General features: G+C 39.0%; 2 protein-coding genes across 5 annotated transcripts in view; one reads left to right on the top strand and one right to left on the bottom strand.

Moving 5' to 3' along the window:
* Positions 1 to 380: 380 nt before the first annotated feature.
* Positions 381 to 13613, bottom strand: part of Mettl9 (methyltransferase 9, His-X-His N1(pi)-histidine) — a 38476-nt gene continuing 25243 nt past the window's right edge. Inside the window, exon 5 of one of the 4 annotated variants that reach the window (XM_076840100.2) lies at positions 381 to 1080. In XM_076840100.2, the coding sequence (XP_076696215.1) occupies positions 878 to 1080 (203 nt within the window). In that variant the 3' untranslated portion in view covers positions 381 to 877. Of the gene's footprint in view, positions 1084 to 13613 lie in introns of all 4 variants that reach the window. The other 3 variants (XM_076840099.2, XM_076840101.2, XM_076840103.2) reach the window with 3 other exon arrangements.
* Igsf6 (immunoglobulin superfamily member 6) lies at positions 2989 to 12924 on the top strand. Its single transcript, XM_076840846.2, has 6 exons — positions 2989 to 3055; positions 6208 to 6567; positions 9342 to 9448; positions 10136 to 10186; positions 10519 to 10599; positions 12037 to 12924. The coding sequence occupies exons 1-6, from the start codon at positions 2989 to 2991 to the stop codon at positions 12091 to 12093; spliced, it is 723 nt and encodes a 240-aa protein (XP_076696961.1). The 3' UTR covers positions 12094 to 12924.

Raw genomic sequence — 13613 nt, 5'->3', positions numbered from 1 at the left:
AGTAGTTAAATTAAAACATTTTTAGGTTGCATTGTTAGTAAATACAATAGAAAGTTTCAACTCTGAGAACCTAAGATGACCCAGAAAACCAAGTTATACACGTGGGGTATAAGCTAGCCCAAGGTCAGAACCAAGGATTCTGTATTTTTCAAAGCAGCACTGACTAGGGTGAATCTTTGGGGGTACCTAGACAGCCTGGTGTTCACTGAGACCTGCATCCTCCCCCAGCCCCAGTCTGAAGCCTTTCTTCACCACATACCCAGGTTGTCAACATCTTTCACATAATGCTACTATTTGGGGACTCCTGATGCCAAAGTAGTAAAAAAAAAAAAAAAAAAACACTAGGGAAGCCTTGTAGTAACTCAAACATGATGCCAAAGTCATCTCCAAAAAAAGTTTATTAGCATGATTAAAAACATTTTCTTGAATAACAGAGTTTCTAAACATGAAAGAATATCAGTGGCTATACCTTACAACCAATATTTGGAATTCAATGGACAGCTTTATTGCCAGTCTTCATTTTATTAAAAACAATCCGTTTATTGGCTCCATGAAGTCATGACTATTGCTTTGTCTGGGAATGAGTCCCAACTGCAATTAAGTATAAAAAATATCTTCCATCATAACTGGAGTGTGACCTGCATTGAAGAACAGCTCTAACTGAGTAAAGAGTTGATAAAAATCCAAAGTTGAGTTTTTGTTTTTTAAAAACATTCCTTTTACACACTACAAAGAAATAATTAGTATTTTGGCTTTTTAAATTCCTACATGATATTTAGAATGGCCATCCCCAAAGGTCCTCCCATCACATAACTGTGAACCCTCTTCTGGAGGGTAGATCCTGGGGCAGACTCTGCAGACTCTGGCCTCCATGAGTCTATACTGGTCTGAGAACAAAGACAGCGTCATCCAGAACATAGTAGTCATTATACATGTCACCTTCGCACAGGTATGGCAGTCTGGTGAAAGCTTCGATAACAAAACCAGCTTTTCTGAACACCTCAGGCAGGCTATTCACTTGTTCTTCCCAATTCTGTCCCTTGATTTCCAAAATTTCTGATGGTTTCTCCCACTTGCCACCTACTAAAACAAATAAAAACATTAAGTTAAATTCTTGAACAAACGAGTTTCCTAGGACCTGGTATGTTCCAAGCATGGGACGTGTGGATGAGTCAGCTCCTTCATACTCCCAGCACCCCCTGAGAAGGTGGGCAGACTGGAAAGCTAAAGAACTTGCCCAGAAGTGCAGGGCTAATGGACATCAGAGCAGATATGTAGCCCCAGGTTACATTTCCATCTTCCCTGACAGAGCTTCAGAGGACACCTCCTTTGGATTCACTGGAGGTTGTAATGGTAAATGGGTTTGGAAAACTGGTCATTGAATACTAGAATAATGAATCAGAGAGTGACATATATTATTTCAAAGAGGGTTTTAGACAACTGCAAGAACATATAGCTGATGTAGTAAACTTACTCAACTATTACCTAAAGAGATTTATCAGGCTGAAAATAAAAATAGGCTCATGATGGGTTTTTATAAAAACAGATCATCTGTGTGTTTTTCAAGTGGACCCACTCCCTAACTTTTCAGAACAATTTCATAAAGAATTAATCTCTAGTCCAGAGAGAGAAAGGACACTAGAAAGTAGGGAGTTGCCTGGTATTTCCTGGAATGGCAATTGTCGGCCATTTCCAAACCTATGAGACGCCTGGAAAGTGGGGAAACCAAGCAATGTTTCAGGTTCACAGACAAACCAAGCATTAACTACAGATACACAGCAAAGATGAAAGTATAATTAAATTTAGGGGTTCTTTTAGGTGCATTGGTAATGTAAAAAAATACATATATTCTTAAATGTGTTACTAAATTCAGACTGAAAATAACTTTCTGTTCATGAGAAAATATGTCATCAGCAGTGGCAAGAGAGAGAACACCAGAGTGAAAAGCGTGGTAGGGATCTTCAGTGCCCCAGCCCTGCATCCTCTTCCTGGGTCGGGGGCTTCCCTGCAGGAGGCCAAGTCTAAGCATGGGCTCTCCCCCCCTCCCCACAGCACAGGTGGTAGCACATGACCCAGGCTCAGACACACTCAAGACCTGGAACAAAGAGCTAGGACCCCTACAAGCAGGGACACATGATGGACACATGATGACCTTCTCTGGAGGTCAGTGCAGTGGCAGGGAAATCACGTGGCTGGGACAGCAGCTGTGTGGTACCAGGACAGTCGCTGCAGCGATACACTCTTAGACCAGCTTTACAGGGTGACTTGGCCTATTCTTCCCAGCCATAGACCCCATGCATGATTCTCCAGACTTCCCAGGGACTCTGGAGGCCACCCCAACCCTGCCAATAAGTTTCCTTTTTCCTAAGTCAGCCTGAGTCAGTTCCTGCGGCTAACCTGCCTCATGATATAAGAGGACCAGGGGTGACAAGGACCCAGAGCACAGGGGCCTGCGCATCTACTCACAACACATTCAAAGGAGGTCTTTAGATTCAGAGCTGGGCACAACCAGTTAATGACAGAGGGTGTATTTCTTACTAATTCTCTTGGTCCCACAAGAAGACACATCTTTCTACTCCTTCCCCACAGCCAGCAGTTACTGGCCCAAAGCAAGGCACACATACAGTGGTGACCCAACCAGCAACCAGACTGGTCTGAAAATGTAAAGTACCACATGTGAAGCAAAAGTCCTTTTAGGAAACACACATTAAATGTAAAGCAAAACCTCACACAAAACATCTAATACCTGTGAGGAGAATTTATACAATCCAATCCACAAAAAGTATACGTGGGCATTTAGAAATGTGCTCAACTTTAAATGGTGAAACTTTGCAACAAACCATCTTTACACAATTTCAAAAAGTTCCCGATTATGGTTCCTAAATAAGAGTTCCTCTCTTCAGTTCTTCCTTTCTAAAAAAAGAAAAGAGGAAAAAAATACCCAACTCTTCAAACACACCCCCGACAGCTGCACGCATACAGAAAGAAATGGAGACTGTGAACAGAGGCAAGATCCTTCTCGGTCTAGAAATCAATCTGGTTCTATTTTATGTCGGTAAGGTATTTTTTTTCCTTCTCCATTTTATTTAAATTAATTGCCCTTTTGCCTAATGCATTTACTTTTTAAGCTCTACAGAATAATTTTTAAATGTATAATATTATGGAAATTTAAGTCTAAGGTGATAAGTTTCCTCTTTTTCCAGAGGAACAGGTAATAAATAATAGCTGAGGAAAAGTTTCATATTAACCTTGAAATTCCCTTTGCATTATGCTGCATTAGAGAAAACCTCACCAAAGAACTGAAAATGCAATTAAGACCACATGTGCTGGGCATTAACAATTTAACTCCTATACAAGCAAATTTGCTCTGCACATGGCACCCACTGAACAGCATTTGCTGAATGAACACTCTGGAATAACAGTATTTCTAAAAAGCTGAACTTCTGTAAACTTAAAGTACTTATTATTTTTTTTAAATGCCAAAACTCTTAGAACAGCCATTTCATAATATGTCCATTTTTAAAATTCTGCCTACACCCATTTTTTTCTCTATGAAAAAAAAAGGGTTTCTTTCATCACAGTTCTAATAACCTCAGATTAACCCACAAAATTTGCATTATAGGATAGGGAAGGGGGCAAAATTCTTAAAATTGATATTAGTTTTCTCATTCATAAAGAAATACACCAAAAGGTTAACAATGGTTATTTTAAGCAAAAGGAGTGCAAAAGGTGACTTCTTGCTTGCTTCTTGCTTCTATTCCGTTTTCCTTCCATAAGTATATATTACTTTTACAAACTATTTTAAAGAAAAATCTCGACATAGTCTAAAAACTGTGCAAACAAAACGTGTGGAGTCCACCCTAATTGGGAGTGGGGTGGGGAGGGAGGCTGGAAGCTGAGGCTGCAGTGGGGACGGCAGGCTCCACTCCACTAGACTGCTGCTCTGCTTGTCTGAAATGTTCTATAATGATAAGTTTTTTAAGTGTCAGAAACTAGTTCTCTACATATTTTCCAACTTGTTTTTAAAAAAAAATAGTAAAATGATTTTTAAATTTCCTCCACTTTTCAACATTTTCAGTGGATATTCTGATTAAAAAACAACCACCACCCTATGGAACATTGGAACTTGTGAAAGAAATGTTTTACGGGAAGGGGCTGTGGGGGTGCCATTACCCAAACTTCTCTTTTTGCTAACATGTTGCTTCACTGCTGGGGGAGAGAAGAGCAGCTTTCTCACGAGTCTCTGCCTTTCAAAGAAAACCTCTACAACTGGTTTTTATCCACCTCAGACTAAGGAGAGACAGGACCTTTCAAAGTTGCAAATGTTCATATTACTTACTCTGCACACTAGTTCTTAACAGAAAATGTTAAAAGTTAGTTTCCCTTTTAAACCTTTACCCAGCAGACAATTTGAGATTGAGGCATTGTTTTACAGTTACATTCTGACAGGTCCAATTCCATTTCAAATTTCCAATATATAAATCTATATAGTGAAGTGTTCCTCTGGTCTTTTAAAGTGACTGAGTCTGAACAGGAGACAGAGGGTGAATCAAACAGACTTGGGAGTGAATTGGCCCCTCATCGGGAAACCCAGCTCAACTGAGCCTCCACAGACACAAAGCCCCGGGAAGCCCCCGGATCTTCCCCAGGTGACTGACTTCATCCTGTCATCTGGTTTATATGTTTCAGGTCACTACAAAGCTCCCAGCTCATCTCAAACTGTACAAATTCTAAAATTAAAACACAGTTAAGAACAGATTCTCATCACAAATACCATGATTCTAATTTTAATTCCTCTTCTGTTTGGGTGGGGGACATAGAAGAAAAAAGTTAAGTGGAAAAAGAGCCCCTGTCTGAAATTTAAACATAAGACACCTGAATTACTTTTTAATTTCATTTATAAGATACACTCAGACCAATAAGACCAGTTGGAAACACAACCAGGCAAAAAAGCAGGCAAAAATTTGCATAAATCCCCATCTGACTTAACCAGTAGTGTTTTATCTAAGGGCTCTGATGTCCCCAGAAAGAGCTTGGGGCAGGCCTTCCCATTCACAAGCTCCTGAATGGCTTTCCAGCTTCATATACCTGGTGTTAGAAGACTAAGGTGGAGACCCACACTCCAAGCAGCATCACACAATGCGGAGAGCACTGGACAGGGAGTTAAGGCTAGTTCTATGAACACCCTGTACACAGGTGCCCATAGTTGTCTCTAAAATGAGCATGTAGCACTAGGAGGACATTGGTAGTGGCAGGGGCAGGAGCAGAAAGAGCTATGTTTTATTGAAAACTTACTGTAGCTTAGGCAAGTAAATACTCTTAACACATCATTGCACTAGAACTTGACTCAAACTGCGTAAGGTCAACCACATCATCCCCACCATGATGAGGGAAGTGACACAGAGATCACAGAGCTAGAACCATTAGAGTCAGGATTTGAACCAGTCTGTGGCTCTTTATCACACAATACTGTTAGTCAAATAGGATAAATGTTACAGGGCCTACAGTGCAGTGTACAAGTGCCAGGAAGAAACCAAATCTGCTAGCCACAGTAGGACTCACTTACCTGACCTCTACTCTGTAACCAAAGATGGTGCAGGCGAGGCCCTGGCTGCATTTCCACAGGTGTACGTCCTGCCTTTTATCATGCTTCCAGTATGGACACTGGGCTCACAAAGGAACCATTGTGAACCGCCATGAATTGCCAGCTATCCCAAACCCCGTAAGAAAAAAAGAAAAACCCTGCTCCCGCTCATGAGCTCAATCAGTGGCAGCACCATTTGTATGAGGAGCTTTGAAACACTTGACCACGCTGAATACAACACTCTTACGGGAAAGGGGTATGGGGAGGAAACAGGTTCTAAGGGATGATGTGATCTGCCCAAGATCAAAGGAGAGGTTGTAAGGAGCAAGTGTAACAGGACCCCAAACTTCTGACCCCAGATATGCTGGTACCTCGGCTTGCCTGGCTAGCTCCACTGAACCTCTCTGGGGCTGTCTTCAAGTAACCAGATGGCATGCAACCAGGTCAGGAATCATGGGGTTAGGACAAGTGAGGATCACTGTGTCTTATTTTTACAGTCTTGTTTGTATTGAAAGTAAGGTAAGAAAAAGAAAGGAACGGCTGGGTTCCAGCCAAAACATCAGAGAAAGCAGCACCGGCAAAGTGAGAACAGCCCGCTAAGCACTCGCCTGCTTCCTCCCCAGGTGCTGTGGGTGCCTGTACTGTCTCCATCAGGCAGCCACATTACCTAGAGGTGGACTATACTCACAAGGCTGTCACTATAGAGTGCACCTTCTCCACAACCGGATGCCCTTCAGAGCAACCCATGAGCCTGTGGTTTCGCTATGGCGCTCGGCAGCCTGAGAACCTGTGCTTGGATGGATGCAGAAGTGAAACGGACAAATTCACAGTGGGGGAAGCCCTGGCCCAGAACCGAGTTTCTCTCACTGTCAACAGGGTGACATCAAATGACAGTGCAATTTACATCTGTGGAATAGCATTTCCTAGAGAAGAGACACCGAGAGCCAAGCAAACTGGAGAAGGGACCACGCTGGTGGTAAGAGGTCAGTCAATGAAGGCTTTTTTTCTGTGTGGCATCACATTTTGCTCAGACCTTTAAAATCTTCACATCACTTCCATGCAACTGTGAGATAAATTGGTAACTTAATACCCTAGGCAGTGATGTGAGGAGCACAAGTCACCATAGGTTTGGATTCAAGACCCATTCCAACCCAGATACAGTCAGTAGCATGCTGGGTACTGTGTTCTGTCTCTATACCCAAACTTGACTAATGAAGAATGACCAACCATGTTCTTCTTTCCTGTCTACTACAGGGACTAGGTGTAAGGCACCAATTCCACAGGGAACCTTGTGATTAACTCAGCTTTCTCAGGAACTGGTCTAGAATTACTCCACCTAGAACAATATACTAGAAAAGCATAAACAGTCAATAAACTAGACCCAGGAAATAAATGCATCATGGAGAATAAATACAAATTTGGAGAGAAGACACTGGTGGATCCCTGGCCCTTCTCATTCTGCCTGAACAAGAAAGAATAGCTTCTAGAGATCTGCTAACACCCCTGACAATCTCTCACTCAAGTGAGGATTTTCCTATCAGTAATTTCACCAAGTCATTTCATAATCTCAGTAGTCTGAGATTATGAAATTTCAAGGTGGCACACATCTGTAGTCCCAGCTACTGGAGACGCTGAGGCAGGAGTATTGCTTGCACTCAAGAATTCAAGGCCAGCCTAGGCAATATGGTGAGACCCCCACCTCCTAAAAAAAAAAAAAGAAAAGAGAAACTTCAGTGAAAAAGCTTCACAGGTTTCTGGGGGAAGGAAAAGAAGGGCAGTAGCACTTTGCCAATCTTGGACCTCTTGCCCTTAAAAAACGACTCTCCTATGTAATGAGCCTAAGATCATTCCATTCAAACACCATCTCAAAATCAACCAGCTCTTTATTTTTAAAATAGGACTCTAAGGATCTAAGACTGTCTGGTATTATGATCCCTGCTTTTGACTACTAGGGGTATTCTAATAGGCTTTTGATACTTGAATGTCACTTAACCTTAGTTTATTCTCACCTGTAAGAAAATCAGAAATGGGTTAACACACATAAAGCATATAATACTGCCTAACACATGGCAAATACTCAATAAATGTCAGCTACTGATATGAAACACACGATGACTTCAGAGACTCATATGCCTCACTGCATTAACCTTCTATAAAAAAAATTATTAGAAAAGAAAATGGCTTAGAGAGAGATGAAGATCACAAAAAGATTTGTACATAATTGAAAAGTTGCTAAGATTCCTGACTTTTCTACAGAGATGCTAATTTAGTACCAAAACATTTTTTAAAAGTTGTATAGATAGAGTTAATTTGTTAGTTTCACATGTAAAAATGTATGTACTGATAAGAATCAAGGGGATACTTGGTTGGAATGCACAGGTTAATAGATAATAACTATAAACCTAATTGTACTTTGTACTTTAAATAATCAAAAGACTTGGCATGTTATTTAATCTCTCCCTAGAGCACAGAACACTGAATGTCTCCTGTCGGGAGACACTTAGAATGTGAAAATGGGTTCAGTAATTTCACCTGTAGAACTTTTAGCAGAAAGCACATATGTCACAGTAGTATGCCGGTCTTTTATTATTAAGATTTTTTATTAGTGCTTTATAATTATAGTAATTGGGTTCATCCCAACAAACTCATACATGCATAGAAATAGACTGCAGTTCTTTTAGGCCAGCAGTGGATACTATGATCCTCAATGGAGGGCCTTCAGAGGCTTTTTTTTTTTTTTTTTTGGTACTGGGATTGAACACAGGGACACTTAACCAGTGAGCCACATCCCCAGCCCTTTTTATTATTATTATTATTTTATTTATATATGACAGTGGAATGCATTACAATTCTTATTACACATATAGAGCACAATTTTTCATATCTCTGGTTATATACAAAGTATATTCACGGCAATTCATGTCTTCACACATGTACTTTGGATGATAATGATCATCACATTCCACCATCATTTCTTACCCCATGCCCCCTGCCTTCCCCTCCCACCCCCTCTGCCCTATCTAGAGTTCGTCTATTCCTCCCAGGCTCCCTCTCCCTATCTCACTATGAATCAGCCTCCTTATATCAAAGAAAACATTCAGTATTTGGTTTTTGGGGATGGGGATGCTAGGTTTCACCTAGCATTATCTTCTTGACTCCATCCATCCCAACCCTTTCCTGAGACAGGGTCTTGCTAAGTAAGTGGCTGAGGCTGGCCTCAAATTTGCAATCCTCCTGCCTCAGCCTTCCAAGTCACTGGGATTATAAGCATGCACCACCATACCCAGCTTGGGTTTTTAATAGACACCACCATTCACTATAATAGTTCCAAGATTATACATGATATCACTCACAAATGATGTGAAAATATTTTAACTTCATAAGCAGACTCAATGACATTTGTACACTATTTCTAACAAAAGAAAACTTAAATGCCCTTGAACACACTAGTTTCCAAAGTTTAAGCAATGCACTGTACCAGATGGCTAATCAAATTTTTGAATTTTTAAATGTTTCTTATCTTTAGCAAGTATCATTTTTAGTATAAAACATTTAAAGAACTGATGAAATGGATTTAACTATCATATACTTTAATATCTTCCGAATCAAAAGACTCCCCCCAAAGCAGCTTACATGAACAGGCAAACAGAATGAGTCCATATTTCACCTGTAACTTGTAGCTTCAATGATACTTTACACATACATACATGTGCAAGAATATGCCTCCACAGTGACTGTTTCTGTTTCCACAATTAAGAAAGTAAGCTTCTCAGCAAGGAACTGCAGAGTCTCCTGACAGTGCTCTTAGTGCTGCTCTCCATCTACATTATTGGGGTATGTGTGGCCTTCACAGTCCTCTCCAAGGTAAGTCAAATGTTCTCGCACTGATGTCCCCAAAGCCTTAAATATTAAACGGAAAATTATCTCCATCTCTCCATAATCACTGAGCCTCAGAAACAGCTCACCTAATGAACATCTCCCTCTGCTTCTGCAGGGATCATCACATGCAGAGGAGGGCCACAGGAGGCATAGATTTCCATCATTGAAATTAACAAGAATACATGATTTATAGTGTTTTCTCTTTAAATTCAGTAATGTGGGATTAAGAAGCCATCTTCTATGCTAGCTTTCTTCGGCAGAAGTGAGGTGTGGGGAAGCGGTAGCAGGTGGTGGAGTGTTACTGTCATCTATGAAAGTCCTAAGAATAATTTTTAAGAGCAGAAGAGATTAATGAAGAGAGTAGAAGCTGCCTTCAACTATTCAAAAAGGCATAAACTTATTTAAAAATAATATAACTTGACTTTACATATGTCTTAAGAGCAGATGTTTATGTCTTATGTTAGAAGTACTACAAATTCCACGATAAACATTAGTTTGAGTTATTTAGTTTACTAATGAAATAAAAGTATCTCAGAAATGATATGAAAACTATTAATATTTATTGTATTTCATTTAAATATTGTTAGTTTAATCCTATTATGGTATGACACATCTGTCACAATTACTGTAAGTGCATAAAATATTTATGGACTTTCCTTTTCTTCTTGACAGTCAAAATCTAATATTCTAAGAAACAGAGAAACAAAAGAAGATTCACAAAAGGTAAAATATTTTTTAAATTGTAGCTAGTTGTAAGTATTTCAAATCCAAAATAGTTTAAGAAACACAGAGAGTATGTGTTTCAACCAGATACTAATGTTTCCTAACCACTGAGAACCTTCATGATAATCTCAAGTGCTTAGCTGTGATTTCAACTTGACAGCTCTCCACCCTTTGAATAGACTCAAAATACTAAAGAGTTAGCTGTAGTGCAGATGTGTTGGTATGTAGTTTCTGAGACTGGTGACAGTAAATAAAGAAAAAGCTCTGATGATGTGCACAAATCATCACTTATGCTCCTGAAAGAGAGATCTTTTTCTCATTTGTATTTACAGAAGAAAAGTGCTCGGCGTATTTTTCAGGAAATTGCTCAAGAACTATACCACAAAAGATACGCAGAAACAGGCCCACAACTTGTAAGTATAAAATGCCAAAAAGATGCAATACAGGCCTAAAGCATGCTTCACAGAAAAAAACTAAGCTGCCAACAAGCTGTCAATACATATTTTCCTTTAAAAGAGTCTGAAAAAAGACCTTCACATAAAATGCATTTTTACATAGAACCTGTTTTGATAAATACATAACAAAGGACATTTGATAGAATATTAAATAGCCCCAGGCTGGTATCTTCAGTGACACTGAACACTCAGAAACACACTGGACACAGACAATGTTTTCAATATAGACAAGGATGCTTTTGTAGATTAAAAAGTGATTGGTTTTTCACTCTTGTTTTATGCCCCTCCCCAACCGCCCCAGTACTGGGGATAAACCCAGGGGCACTCTACTGCTGAGCTACATCCTCATCCCTTTTAATTTATTATTTTGCAATAGGGTCTCACTAAGCTACTTAGGGCCTCACTAAGTTGCCCAGGTTGGTCTCAAATGTGTGATCCTCCTTCCTCAGACTTTCAAATCACCAGGATTACAGGCATATGACATGGTGCCTAGATCAAATTATTTTTTAAATTACTTATTATTGATAAAACAAAAACTTCACATTAGAAAAGATAGAGCTAATGATATAAAAATGAGTATTTCTTCAGTCTTTGGGGTTGGAGTGATAGGAAGAGTACATCTGTATTATCTATAATACATTCTGATGAAAGTCCTACATAAACAGGATTTTCCGACAGCACAACAGGAACTCTGTTTCCATGATACATAGTCAGATTCTCAGACTTAAAATGTATACAGATAGTGAAATTAAACACAACTGACAATATTTTCCTCTTAAACTGCATCTGAGACCAAATGCCAACAGCAAAGTGATTATAAGGTGTGGTTATTTTAACCCTTTTTATTTTAAAAAGAATTTTAACTCAAGAGAATGTTGTGGGACTGGGGCTGTAGCTCAGTGGCAAAGCGCTTGCCTAGCACAGGTGAGGACTTGGTTCAATCCTCAGCAGCACATTAAAAAATAAATAAATAAATAGTTGTAAAAAGTATATTTTTAAAAAAGAGAGAGAGAATGTTGTCCAAGTAGTCATTTCATCCTTCAGTGTATGTACAAATACATAAAGACAATGGTTCAGTTACTTAGGACAGTACTCGAAATAATTACAAATGCCTGTTCATTCATACTTTTTTCTTACTGAGGCTGAGGAATTTTCTTCAACAAAGAGGCAAAAGTAAGTGGCCTGAAGGAAGGCCTAGAAGTAAGAACTGCAAAGTTCCCACCAAGGGCTTTGCCAATGACATCTAGACAAGAAAATTATTTTTCAGTCCCAACATCCTACTGGAAGGATAATTAGGACCCAGAATGCAAGGTGGCAAAGCAGCTTATATGTGGTGTGGAGGATGGCATCATTGGTTACATAACCTTAAACACCATTCATTATTTTCTATTGTAGGAGAAAGACAATACTTATGAAAACAGAAGAGCATTTTCCAACTGTGAAAGACCATAGATACATTTTGATTTTCAATTAATTCACTGAAAATCCAACTCCAGAAGCTATGGAAATACACCAATCAGATCATTTAAAAAAAATAAATAAAGGTAAAAGGAAAAGACAACTGGCTGCAAAAAAGGCGGCCAGGGCATAAGGAAGCTACAACTAATAGTAATTAAAACCCAACAAAATGCAATTGAAAAGTTCTTTCCTAATTTGCCAATAAAATTCTAAGCAACCTAATCAGATTACAGGCATACAGCTTCAAAAAATTTTCTGACATGTATCCTACATCTGTTTCATTTAACTTGTTAATAAGTGTGTGATGGCGATTACCCTGAAGATTTGAAGTCAACCACATGACTCAATCCTGAGTGGAAGAAATGTCTTTGTGGGTGGTAGAAATGATGGAACAATTAACATCAGCGGGAAGGCATAAAGAGAAGGAGAAATATGCTGAAATTTGAGTTAGAAGAATTCATTTTGAAAAGTACCTTGGAGCAAAAATTATTTCCTCTAATATTTTAATGAGGCAATGAAAAAGTACATATTTCCTTACCAGGGTATGCAAAATAACTATCATGTCACCAACAAAAAGTGAGAATAGGGAATAGAATAAGAATATAAATTCCAAAATATGGAAAATTCAAAGCAGAATGTGAAACAGAGAAAACCTCAGAAGAAATAAGCCACAACCGACTCTAGATGTCAGTGTTGCGCCGAAGAAGAGCACCCTGGAAGGCCACATCCTGATGGCACAAAGACCTCTACAATCCTGATTTCTGACCAATTCAGGAGGGAAATAGCAGACACTGGACTGGTACAGCAAGCATGTTATGGACTTCATTACCAGAGCACTAAGAAAATATGATACAAATTTTCTTTGAAAGCTAAGTAGGTATAAACAATCTAAAGTACCTGCAAGCATGCTTCTGTTATTAAACATGAATTATAATGTATTGTGTTTATTTCATTAAAGTTGTTTCCTTTAAACTGGCATTAAATTATTTAAGCATATTCTTTTTATAACCAAGATATAATTTTTAAATACTTTAGGATCCCTTTGGAAGCATTTTACACTGATGGCTTAAATCAGTGATATCAAACCTTTCTGAAAACATGTGCCCAGAAAAATAAAAAAGGCAGAGGATGAAGCATACTTGTGTGTACATGTGTGCATGTATGTGTTGTACAGGTGCAAGTTGTGTGTATCATATGCATGTGTATATATGTGTTTGTATCTTATACACAAAAACAAATAAAATAATGGTATAAACAGCAGCATAAATAGAGATGTAAATTTTTCTTCCTATAATTCAAAAATAAATTTTCTGTGTGCCAAGGTGCACACCCTCACTTTGAGACTACTGGCTGAGGTGAAATAAATGAACTTCTGAACCACATGGCAAAAAAAAAAAAGGGCAAATACTAATTCCATCTAGATGAACTGAAGGAGTGCTGAATTAGATCATTCACTTTTCATTCTGGCAATCATTACATTTTGGCACTTAATTCCAGGGCTGAAAAGACACTGC

This window comes from Callospermophilus lateralis, chromosome 19, assembly GCF_048772815.1.
Source record: "Callospermophilus lateralis isolate mCalLat2 chromosome 19, mCalLat2.hap1, whole genome shotgun sequence".
NCBI classification, from domain to species: Eukaryota; Metazoa; Chordata; class Mammalia; order Rodentia; family Sciuridae; genus Callospermophilus; species Callospermophilus lateralis.
Note: the sequence above shows the minus strand (reverse complement) of the source record. Positions and strands in the feature narration are given on the sequence as shown.

What these genes read in the sequence shown, in the direction of transcription:
- Igsf6 (XM_076840846.2), top strand. Translation starts at nt 2,989, where the DNA reads ATGGAGACTGTGAACAGAGGCAAGATCCTTCTCGGTCTAGAAATCAAT. An exon ending in CAAAAGAAGATTCACAAAAG is followed by an intron (nt 10,187 to 10,518) that starts GTAAAATATTTT and finishes TTGTATTTACAG; the next exon opens with AAGAAAAGTGCTCGGCGTAT. An exon ending in CAGAAACAGGCCCACAACTT is followed by an intron (nt 10,600 to 12,036) that starts GTAAGTATAAAA and finishes TTTCTATTGTAG; the next exon opens with GAGAAAGACAATACTTATGA.